This window comes from Macrotis lagotis, chromosome 1 (genome assembly GCF_037893015.1).
Source record: "Macrotis lagotis isolate mMagLag1 chromosome 1, bilby.v1.9.chrom.fasta, whole genome shotgun sequence".
NCBI lineage: Eukaryota > Metazoa > Chordata > Mammalia > Peramelemorphia > Peramelidae > Macrotis > Macrotis lagotis.
In genome coordinates, this window is record NC_133658.1 from 592541258 (window position 1) to 592553281 (window position 12024).

The 12024-nt window shown below is 35.1% G+C and overlaps 1 protein-coding gene across 1 annotated transcript in view; it reads left to right on the forward strand.

Annotated features, from left to right (window-relative positions):
- The first annotated feature begins 1888 nt into the window (after nt 1–1888).
- The window catches only part of CLSTN2 (calsyntenin 2), a 987453-nt gene continuing 977317 nt past the window's right edge, over nt 1889–12024 (forward strand). The window contains exon 1 of the mRNA XM_074211649.1: nt 1889–1988. Coding sequence (XP_074067750.1) covers nt 1889–1988 — 100 coding nt within the window. The remainder of the gene's footprint in view (nt 1989–12024) is intronic.

A 12024-nucleotide genomic window follows, 5' to 3' on the forward strand; every position in this document is an offset into this window, starting at 1 on the left:
CAGGTCTTTAAGACTTAAATTTTTTGTTTGTTTTTTTCTTTATTGTAAAGCAATGGGGTTAATTGACTTACCCAAGGTCACACAGCTATGTAATTATTAAGTGTCTGATGTCAAATTTGAACTCAGGTCCTCCTGGCTCCAGAGCCAATGCTGTATCCACTGTACTATCTAGCTGCCCAAGGCTTAAATTTTTTGAACAATTTAGGATTTAAGATTAGCCAAATCCATATCTGGTTTAGCCATATAGAGAGTGGATTGGACAAGCATGGATTCTGTGCATAAATTTGATCAATCAGACCTTTGCTTCAAACCTCTTTGGAGAAAACTATTCAGTAAAGGCATCTTCCTAATCTTCACTAATCAATGTTTCCAAAATAATGTCAATAAGAATCAAATAGTTTGATCATAATTGCAATGACGAATTTGTTTTCCCAAAAATCTCCATAAGACCTTGCCACTAAACATTTATTTGTTGTCTCATTTATAACACATAAAGATCAGCATTGGATATAGTTCACAATTTTTGGTTATAAATTACTTTTCTCATAGAAACCTCACTATTCTCATTTTTTAAGATATGAAAATTGAGGCACAGAGAGATTTGTCCTTTGACCTATCATAGCAAATGGTGAGGTCAATACTCAAATTCTGATTTTTAGATTTCTTATCAAGGGTTATTTTTAGGCCATTTTTCTAACATATGTATCTGCTTTTGCATAGACCTAGCTTTACTAAGGCTAAGGTCACAAGACTAGCATTAGAGATACCCCATTTAAGTCAGGACAGAAAAGTTAGAGGAGTAAAGTGAGAAATCAGTAAAGTGTACATGGACCCTTACTGTTAGGAAGGAGCCTAATCAAAATGTTTTAAAATGGAAGAAAACTTAGAGGTCACTTGGTCTAATCCCATTATTTTACAAATGAAGAAACTGTAACCCAGGGAGGTTAATAGACTTAGGCAATGTCACATAGGCAATATATGGTAGAGGTGGGTTATTCTCATACGTTCCTTCTTATCTTAGCACACAGAAGGCACTTGGTACAGATTTGCTGAATTATAAAGAAAATCTTAGTCACTTGTGAGTTATACCTTTGAGTAACTAACAGTTGAACATTTGGAAAGATATAAGTGAATAATGGTAGTTTTCACTTTCTAGCCAGATATTCATTGTGAAACAGCCATAGACTGAACTATCCAGAGACATAAATAGGAAATTTGGCACTGGGAATAAAATCATTTGAGTGGGTGGTAGATAACAGATGGAATCAAAGGTATGATCATTTCTTTGCATGACTAAGGTAGACTGAAGATAGCATTCGTAGAAATTTGAAGTTTGTGGAACTGGGAGACAGGGTTATTAAAAAGGAACAATGATTACATTTGGAGAAGACTATGAGATGAGGATTTAACTTATTAGGGAGGAGAGAGTATGATTAGATGTAGATGTTAAAAGAGGAGATATGGTTGTGCTGAATGCTGGAGTGGAGGAGAGAAAAACACAAAGAGAGAAAGAGACATAGAGAGACAAAGAGACAGAGAGAGAGAGACAAAGAAACAGAGAGAGAGAGAGAGAGAGAGAGAGACTCAAAGTGTTAGTAGGGAAGAAGAAGAAAGGAACATTTTAATTCATCTAAGAACTATGGGGGGGTAAGAGAGAAAGGAGTAACTAGCTTTGGGAAGGACACTAAGAGAGTCAATATCTTTAGGAAAAGGTTAGGTTTCAATAGATGGAAGGAATAGGAGAAGAAGCTGTTCAGAATAAAGAAGAATTCAGTAATAGTAGAGAATAGTGTCAGATATTAGAGTGGAAATGGAAATTAGCGATGGTTAGAGACTGTGGAGGGTTAGAGATGCATTTATTAAGGGGTCTGGTGACCATCACAACGCAATGGTGGTCAGTGCTCAGCCTTTGCCACTTTTCAATGTGGATCCCATGCTATTCCTAGTCATCTCAGGTGGTCATGTCATGTCAGGCAATGCCATGTCAGGCAATGAATAGGAGGCAGCCTATGTAGCAGAGTTCCAGCTCTGTTATACCAAATAATAGCACAACCATATCCATGGAAAATAGCTGAGATCATAGGACTATAATATGTGACCTCAGCAATTAATTTTGTATCCATATCAATTTATTGCATTTGGATACAGTGATCAGTACTTTATAGGTTTAGATGCAAAAGAGAAGCAGTGATTGACATATATAAGAACTAAAAGAACAAATTAATTTTATTTTCTATATGATTATGAATTTCAAAGTGTTATGTCAGATGCATTTTCCTTGTGGTTTCAACAGGATATAATGATTACCTGTATATTTTAAGATACAATCTGTCTTAGGTTCTTCATGAAGTCATTATTTTCATATAACTTAATTAGAACTGACAGACAGAGGTGATCTCTCTTTTCATAACATGAACTACATTTGCAGTCTGGCACCAAGAAATCTGGAATCTTTAAGTCAGGAATGGAGATTTTCTCCTTAGCAAAGGAAGTTTATAGTGGAGAACAAGAAGACCAAACATAACTGAATTTTTGAATTTGGAAATTTAATCCAGAAATCTAATTCTCCATCTTTTTTAAATATCCTTCATTAATTCATTTCACTGTTTATTAAATATTGTGCTATGTACCAAGTGGACACAAAATGAGTAAGATATAACCCCTATTCTCCAGAATCTTATAATCTAGCAAGGAAATTGTAGACACAAAGTTCAATAATTCATTTCATTAAGTATCTATTGAGTTTGACCATGTACAAGGCACTCTAGGTGTAGTTTTGTTGCTAGTGTTGGATTGTTTGGGGTGTTTGTGTGTGGGTGTGTGTGTGAGGGATGTGTTTGTGAGTGTATGACACAAAAGCAATAAAATTTTGTTTCTGCCCTTCTAGAGCTTCCAGTCTACTAGGAAGCTACTAGGCCCAGCAAATAACATGAAGTAAGTATGTCATAAACTAGGATTTTACAAATATAGGAAACAGGTAAAAAATAAACAGTCTAAGGAAGGGAAAATCATAGATTTAGAAGTGAAAAATGGGGTGGCTAGGTGGCGCAATGGATAGAGCACCGGTCCTGGAGTCAGGAGTACCTGAGTTCAAATCCAGCCTCAGACACTTAATATTTACCTAGCTGTGTGGCCTTGGGCAAGCCACTTAAACCCATTGCCTTGCAAAAAAACAAAAACAAAGTGAAAAATACCTCAAAGTCAGTATAGTCCTACCTCCCTTCATTTTACAAATGAGGGAATTGAGGATTAAGAAAGTAAAGTGCCTTCCCAAGGTACAGTAGATGATAGAACCAACATCTGAACCCAAGTCATTAATTATTCTTTCCCCTCTTCACACCTGAAGGGAAGAGAGGTTCAGAGAAAGACCCTAAAAAGGGATAGATGCTTGGTACTTCAGTTCAGTCTTGGGAGACAGTAAGAATGTATTTGAAAGCCTGGACATTCAGACTCTATATAACAACTAGCACATATTATATATAGCACAAGCAATGGCCAATGGTTACCAGACTTGGAAAATTTTTAATGATTTCTTTAATGATTCTAATCCACCATGGACCAACAAAGGAAAAAGAGCAAAGAAAAAAAAAAGACCAGAGAGTATGCACACACTTATATCCCACTTTCAGAAACATAAATTAGGTATCTGAGAAAGGTTTGGATTTTTTTGTTGGCTCCTTTAGTGCTGCCACACCTGTGCAAGTGTGTTCCATTAACAGTTGTCCCAGGTTTTTCTTCAGATATTTTTAGAAAAGAGATTCATGTGAATTCCATCTATTCTATTAAAAGCAGAATGTATCTGTTTTTATGGTCATTAAGGATTCCCTGTTCAATGTGTCCAACTCCACCCCACCTTGCAGGATAAGAAAAAACATTTATACCTCAGGTTGAGTGATGGTACCAATTCTATCAGTGGCCAGACCTAGATATAGTCAGTATAGGTGACTACTTCAGTAAGGTGGGGCAGTAGACTGAGTGCTAGCCCTGGAGTCAGGAACACCTGAGTTCAAATCTGGCATCAGACACTTACTAGCTATTTGACCCTGGACAAGTCAATTAATCCTGTTTGCCTCAAGTTCCTCATTTATAAAATGAACTGAGGGAAAAAAGGGCAAAGCACTCCCTTATCTTTGCCAAGAAAATCCCTAAGAATGGATCATAAAATATTTGGACACAGTTCAGCAACAGCAATGATCACGTAGTGAGATTTTAGAAGTGCTGTTAGGTCCTAAAATATCTTTCCCACTGACATATCTCAGGATTAAAAATTCTCACAATAAGTTATTCTTTGAATTAAGGTATTACAGGCCTATATGAAAATATTAGTTTAACTGGGAGAAGTAACAAATTAAATCCTGATTAGGTATCAAAAGCTATTTTGTAATCAGTTGATCTTGTTGGTCAGTCACTTAGAAATATTTTTTAGCATTAAAAAAATTCATTTTAATTCAACAAATGTATTTTTTTAATTTTTAATTTTTTTTAATTTTACATTCTCCCTCCAATCTCATTTCCCTCCCCCCACCCCCACAGAAGGCAGTCTTTACATTGTTTCCATGCTATACATTGATCAAAATTGAATGTGTTGAGACATCATACCCTTAAGGAAAAAATGAAATAGCAAAATTACATAATAAGATACTTTTTAAAAAAAATTAAAAGTAATAGTCTTTGGTCTTTGTTTAAACTCCACAATTCCTTCTTTGGATATAGATGGTATTCTCCATCCCGGATACCCTAAAATTGTCCCTGATTGTTGCACTGATGAAATGAGCAAGTCCATTAAGGTTGATCATCAACCCCATGTTGCTATTGGGTATACAATCTTCTGGTTCTGCTCATCCCGCTCAGCATCAGTTCATGCAAATCCTTTCCAACTTCTTTGAATTTCTATCCCTCCTGGTTTCTAATAGAACATAAAATACATATACCACAATTTGTTCAGTCATTCCCCAATTGATGGACATTCACTCCATTTCCAATGCTTTGCCAACACAAGCAGGGGTGCTATAAATATTTTCGTACAAGTGATGTTATTACCTCTTTTCATGATCTCTTCAGGGTATAGACCCAGGAATGGGTAGTGCTGGATCAAAGGGCATGTACATTTTTATTGCCCTTTGGGCATAATTCCAAATTGCTCTCCAGAAAGGTTGGATGAGTTCACAGCTCCACTAACAATGCATTAGTGTCCCAGATTTCTCACATGCTTTCAAACATTGATCATTTTCCTTTCTGGTCATTTTGGTCAATCTGAGAGGTGTGAGGTGGTGCTCAGAGATGCTCTAATCATTAATGATTTAGAGCGAATTTCCATACAACTGGATTGCTTTGGTTTCCTCATCTGTAAATTGCCTCTGCATATCCTTTGACCATTTGTCAGTTGGGAAATGGTTTTTTTAAAATAAATTTGAAGCAGTTCTCTATATATTTTAGAAATGAGTCCTTTGTCAGAAATACTAGTAAAAATTGTTTCCTAGTTTACTACATTTCTTTTGATTTTGGTTACAATAGTTTTGTCTGTGCAAAAGTTTTTTTTTAATTTAATGGAATCAAAATTATTCCGTTTGTTTTTCATGATGTTCTCCATCTCTTCCTTATTACTTCCCTTTCCATAGATCTGACAGGTAAACTATTCCTTTACCTCCTAATTTGCTTATAATATTGTCTTTTATGTCTAAATTCTGTATCCATTTTGATCTTATCTTGGTATATGGTGTGAGATGTTGCACTAAATCAAGTTTCTGCCATACTAACTTCCAATTATCCCCACAGTTTTTATCAAAAAGAGAGAGTTTATATCCCAGAAGCTAGACCTTTTCGGTTTATCAAACAGCAGATTACTATAATCATTTCCTGCTATCTCTTTTGTACCTACTCTATTCCACTGATCCACCACTCTATTTTTTAACCAATACCAGACAATTTTTATGACTGATGCTTTATAATATAATTTTCGATCTGGTAGAGCTATGCCATCTTCTTTTGCATGTTTTTTCATTAATTCCTTGGAAATTCTTGACTTTTTAATTCTCCATATGAATTTACTTACAATTTTTTCCAACTTATCAATGTAATTTTTTAGAAGGTTAATTGGTAGGGCAATAAATAAGTAGTTTAATTTAGGTAGGATTGTCATTTTTATTATATTTACTCAACCTATCCATGAGCAGTTGATTTTTGCCCAGTTTTTTTAAATCTTATTTTATTTGTGAAAGAAGTGTTTTGTAGTTGTTTTCATAGAGTTTCTAAGTCTGCCCTGGCAGGTAGACTACCAAGTATTTTATATTGTCTGAAGTTACTTTGAATGGGATTTCTCTTTCTGGCTCTTTCTGCTGCATCTTGCTAGTCAGATATATAGAAATGTTGAGGATTTATGAAGGTTTATTTTATACCCTGTGACTTTGCTAAAGTTGCTATTTATTTCTAGTAGTTTTTTTAGAAGTTTTTTGGGGGGATTCTCTAGGTATACCATCATTTCATCTGCAAAGAGTAAGAATTTTGTCTCTTCCTTCCCAATTCTAATTCATTCAATTTATTTTTCTTCTTTTATTGCTGAAGCTAACATTTCTAGTACAATATTGAATAATAGTGCTGATAATGGGCATCCTTGTTTCACCCCTGATCCTATTAAGAATGCCTCTAGCTGATCACCATTACATAAAATGCTTGTTGATGGTTTCAGAAAGATACTGCTTATCATTCTAAGGAACAATCCATTTATTCTTACACTCTCTAGGGTTTTTAGTAGGAATGAGTGCTATATTTTGTCAAAGGCTGTTTCAGCATCTATTGATATAATCACATGTTTTCTGATAGGTTTATTATTGATATAATTAATTAAACTAACAGCTTTCCTAATATTGACTCAACTTGGCATTCCTTGGAAAAATTCTGCTTGGTCATAATGTATAAACCTAGTAATAACTTGCTGTAATCACTTTGCTAAGATTTTAAGATTTTTGTATCTATATTAGGGATATAGGTCTATAATTTTCTTACTCTGTTTTGACTCTTCCTGGTTTAGGTATTAGAACCATATTGAAATCATGGAAAGTTAGGCAGTTCCATCCTCTCCTATTTTTCCAAAGGGTTTATATAGAATTGGAACCAATTATTCCTTAAATGTTTGATAGAATTCACCTGTGAATCCATCTGACCCTGGAGATTTTTTCTTAGGGAGTTCAGTAATGGCTTATTGAATTTCTTTTTCTGAGATAGGGTTATTTAAGTATTTAATTTCTTCTTCATTTAACCTGGGCAACTTATATTTTTGTAAATATTAATCCATTTCACTTAGATGATCAAACTTATCAGCATACAATTGGGCAAAATAATCCAGCAATGTTACTTTAATTTCCTCTACTTTGGTGATGACTTCACCTATTTCATTTATGATTCTGGTAATTTCATTTTCTCCTTTATTTTTTTAATAAAATTAGCCAGAGGTTTATCAATTTTATTTGGATTTTTCATAAAGCCAACTCTTGGTTTTATTTATTAGTTCAATAGTTTTCTTTCTTTCAATTTTATTAATTTCTCCTTTAATTTTTAGAATTTCTAATTTGGTATTTAATTGGGGGGTTTTAATTTGTTCTTTCTCTCATTTTTTTAGTTGCATATTTAGTTCATTGATTTCCTTTTTCTCCAATTTATTCATGTAAGCATGTAAAGATATACTATATCCCCTGAAAACTTCCTTGGCTGTATTCCCATGAGTTTTGGTATGTTGTCTTGTTATTGTCATTATCTAGGATGGAATTAATGATTGAAGGATGTATTCATTATTTATTTCTGCTTTTTCGTATTTGATTATTAGGTTTTTATGCCCTAATTAATTTGTATATGTGTGCCATGTACTGTTGAAAAAAAAAAGGATATTCCTTTCTATCCCCATTCAACTTTCTCCAAAGGTATATCATATTTAGGTTTTCTTACATTCTATTTACCTCCTTAACTTCCTTCTTGTTTATTTTATGTTTAGACTTATCTAAATCTGAGAGCAAGAGGTTGAGGTCTCCCACCAGTAGAGTTTTGCTGTCTATGTCTTCTTGTAACTCATTCAACTTCTCCTCTACAAATTTGGATACTATAGCACTTGATTCATACATATTTAGTATTGAAATTGCTTCACTGTCTATGGTACCTTTTAGGAGGATATAGTTTTCTTCCTTATCTCTATAATCTATTTTATAGCTTCTTTGTCTGAGATAAAGATTGCCACTCCTGCTGTTTTTACTTCAGCTAAAGCAAAATATATTTTGCTTCAACCCTTTACCTTTACTCTATATGTATCTCTCTGCTTCAGATGACTTTATTGTAAGCAGCATATCGTAGGATTCTGGTTTTGAATCTAATCTACTGTTTGCTTATGTTTTATGGGAGAGTTCATCACATTCACATTCAAAATTATAATTACTATCTTTTTTATTGCCCTCCTTGCTATCTTTCCTCTGTTAATATTTTAACCCCTTTTTTCACTTTATCCATATTCCCCAGTATTTCATTTCTGAATATCACCCCTTCAGTGTATTTGCCCTCTTGTATCCAACCCTCCTCCCTTTTCTTTCTCCTTTCCCTTCCTTCTGTTAATTCCTTTTTTACTCCCCCCCACCATCCCTTTTTAATACTTGAAAGGTAAGACAAGTTTCTCAACTTAACTGAGTTTGTGTATGTTAACTTTAGGCCTAATCTGATGAGAGTAAGATTCAGGTGGTTCTCACATCCTTCTTTCTTTCCCTCTATTGCAACAGGTCCTTTGTACCTCTTTATGTAATATGATTTACCCCATTCAATCTCCTCCATCCTCCCATCTCTTTACTGCCCCCACTTTTAAAGGAGATATTGTTTTTAAATCCTTCTATTAGAGTCACAGATAAGTCAGGAGTGTCTATTACCTCTGGCTAAGTATATTCTCTCTGATAGAGTTACAATTCTAGAGAGTTATGGAAATCTTTCTCCCAGGTGGCGTGATAGTCAGTTTCACCTTATTGGATAGCAGTTTTTTTTTTCTTTTACCACCTTTTTAAAAATATTTTTATGTGTCTCTTGAGTCTCCTGTTTGATGTCCAAATTTTCTATTTAGCTCTGATCTTTTCATCAGGAAAAGTTGGGAGTCTCCTATTTTGTTAAATGGGGAAAGGTTTAAAAACAGATTTAAAGAGGCTGATGTGTATAGACCACAATTAGTTTGATAATGATAAACTAATCACTTGACCATTATGTGAATGAGTTGTCTTTTCTCCTCAATGAGAATAGCCTGACCTTTTCTAATGTTTTCTTGTTCCTAGAATATATGATTTTAATTGGTAGCTGGTAATGAGTAGATGGGGACAGCATGAGATGACAAGCTTGGAAAATGAACTCATTGAAAATGGAGAACATCTCACCAAATATGGCTTCTGTGTAGAATAGTAAATATCTCATTATACTCAGAATAGGAAGCCTATGTCTGATGCAACTCACTCACTGGGACTCAGTTTCCTCTTTGAAATTAGAAGATTGAACTCCAAGATCCCTTTCATTCTAATACTTTGTCTTACACGGGATGCTTCAATTTTGAGGGTTTTTTTTTCCTAAGGCTCCTTCCAGTCTCAAAGATGAACTCACATTTAACAAGTGGATAAAATGACTAAAGATCTAATACCATCCCAATTTCTCTCTATGGATCTATATAAGAAATCTAACCAGAAAAGGTATCCCAAAAATAAAGAGAATGTCCCCACTAAATTCCACCCTTATGACAATGAGAGTTAGTAGACAACCCAGAAAAATCAAGATCTATTTAATAAAGAGAAAACACATCCCAGGAGGCATGATAAGACTTGCCTAAAGTCATACTCTTTAGTATATAACAGGTTTGAGTTTAGAATCTAGATCTCCTGACCCTTGATACAATGCTATGTGCTTTAGTAAAGACATTTTATTTTTCTTATAGTTCCATAGACATAATTGTTCCTTTGAAGTATGGATGAATACAGTAGATTTCTAATTGCTCTTCCTACTTATAGGGTCTTTTTTCTCAAATGCCTCTGTAAGACCATTGCTAATTCAATATTTCTAAAACATAGATGTGACAATAGAGAAAGCAAGTTTCCATTTCTCTCATTCAATTAAAACATTCTATAGTGGGGGGTGCAGCCAAGATGGTGTAGTAAAGGCAAGAAATCTGGGTAGCTCTCTCCAAGACCACTCCAAATGCCTTTTAATAATGACTGTAATCAAATTCTATAGTGGCGGAACGCATAGAAAGACTGAATGAAATAATTTCCCAACCCAAGGCAATTTGGAAGATTGGTGGGAAAGGTGTATTACACCAATGTTAGAAAGTATCATAGCACAATCTGGGCTGTGCTAGAGCAAACAGACACCAGACATCCAGAAACATCCCCTGGGGACACCTGGGTCTATGGCAGCAGTGGTGGTTTCCTGACCTCTTGGTCCAGAGATTGCCAAGGACAACTTGAAAGGTCATTGGAATAACTCTGCTACACCAGAGTGAGCATGGAACACAGTCCAGTGCAGGTTTCAGGACAGACTCAGCAACAGGGACCAGAATCAGTCCTTCAGAGTCACCCACAGTACTCAATCCACAGAAGAAAAGGGGGTCTAGGGAGACTGTAGATGTCTCTCTGCTATCTATCAACCTGAGGCAAGTGGTTTTGCCTGTGCTCTGATCCAGGCTACAATCTGAACCCCAGTCTCAGGAAAAGAAGCTTTACTGCCATGGTGGAGTGAAGACCCTCATCATGGCTCTAGGTCAGAGAGGAGTGCTTGTGGTCATCCACAGACCAGAAGATCAGTCAGAACCTCTCACAAGACATGGAAGGAATTGAGATCCCTGGGGGTGTCCTTCAAAATAGCCAAAAAATCCCTGAAAAGCTTGGGAAAGTATGTTCTCCACCCTGAAAGCAGAGCCCTACCTTAACAAAGACTTAAAATCAAGTCATAGGCCGGGGGCATTAGCAAGTAGGAGAAAAAAAATTCGACCCTAAGCAATTACTTTGGCCTTATGGAGGATGCGAAATACACACTCAATAAATAGCAAAGTCCAAGATTCTGTATCCAAAGCCTCCAAGAAAAATATGATTTTGTCTCAGGATATAGAAGAGCTCAAAAAATATTTTGAAAATCAAGTAAGTGAGGTAGAAGAAAAATTGGAAAGAAAAATGAGAGCAATGTGGGAAAATCATGAAAATGAAACCAGTATTTACGAAAATGACATCCTAAAAACCAGTTTATGTCAAATGAAAAAAGCAATCCAAAAGGTCAATGAGGAGAAGAATGTCTTAAAAAGCAGAGTTGGCCAGATGGAATAATAGATATAAAAGCTTTCTGCAGAAAACAATTCCTTCAAATGTAGAATGGAGCTAAGGGAAACTAATGGATTTGAAAGAAATCAAGAAACAATCAACTAAAAGCAAAAGAATGAAATAATAGAATATGTGCAAAATCTCATTGGAAAAACAACTGACCTGGAAAACAGATCCAGAAGAGATAATTTAGAAATTATTAGGCTACCTGAAAGTCATGACCAGGAAAGTGCCTAGACTTCATTTTTTTCAAGAAATAATGCAGTAAAATTTTCCTGTTATCCTAGAAGCAGAGGGAAAAATAGAAATTGAGGGAATCCACTGATCATCTCCTAAAAGAGATCCCAAAATGAAAACTCCCAGGAATTATTTTTTAAAATTTATTTATTTATTCTCATTTTGTACAAATAATGTTTTTTATGCATTAATAAAATATTCTTGTTTAAGAGTAAATGAAATAGCTCTTCCCCTATGAATATAGACTTGCTTGAGCGATAAAGTAAAGGGGAGAGAAAAAAATTAAAATTAAAAAATATAATAGTATTAATTGTAGGTATGGCCAGGTGGCACAGTGGACGGAGCACAAGCTCTGGAGCCAGGAGGACCCGAGCCCAAATCCAGCCCCATACACCCAACAATCACCTGGCTGTGTGACATGCAAGCCACCCCAACCCCACTGCTCTGCAAAAAACCCTCCAAAAAACAAACAAAA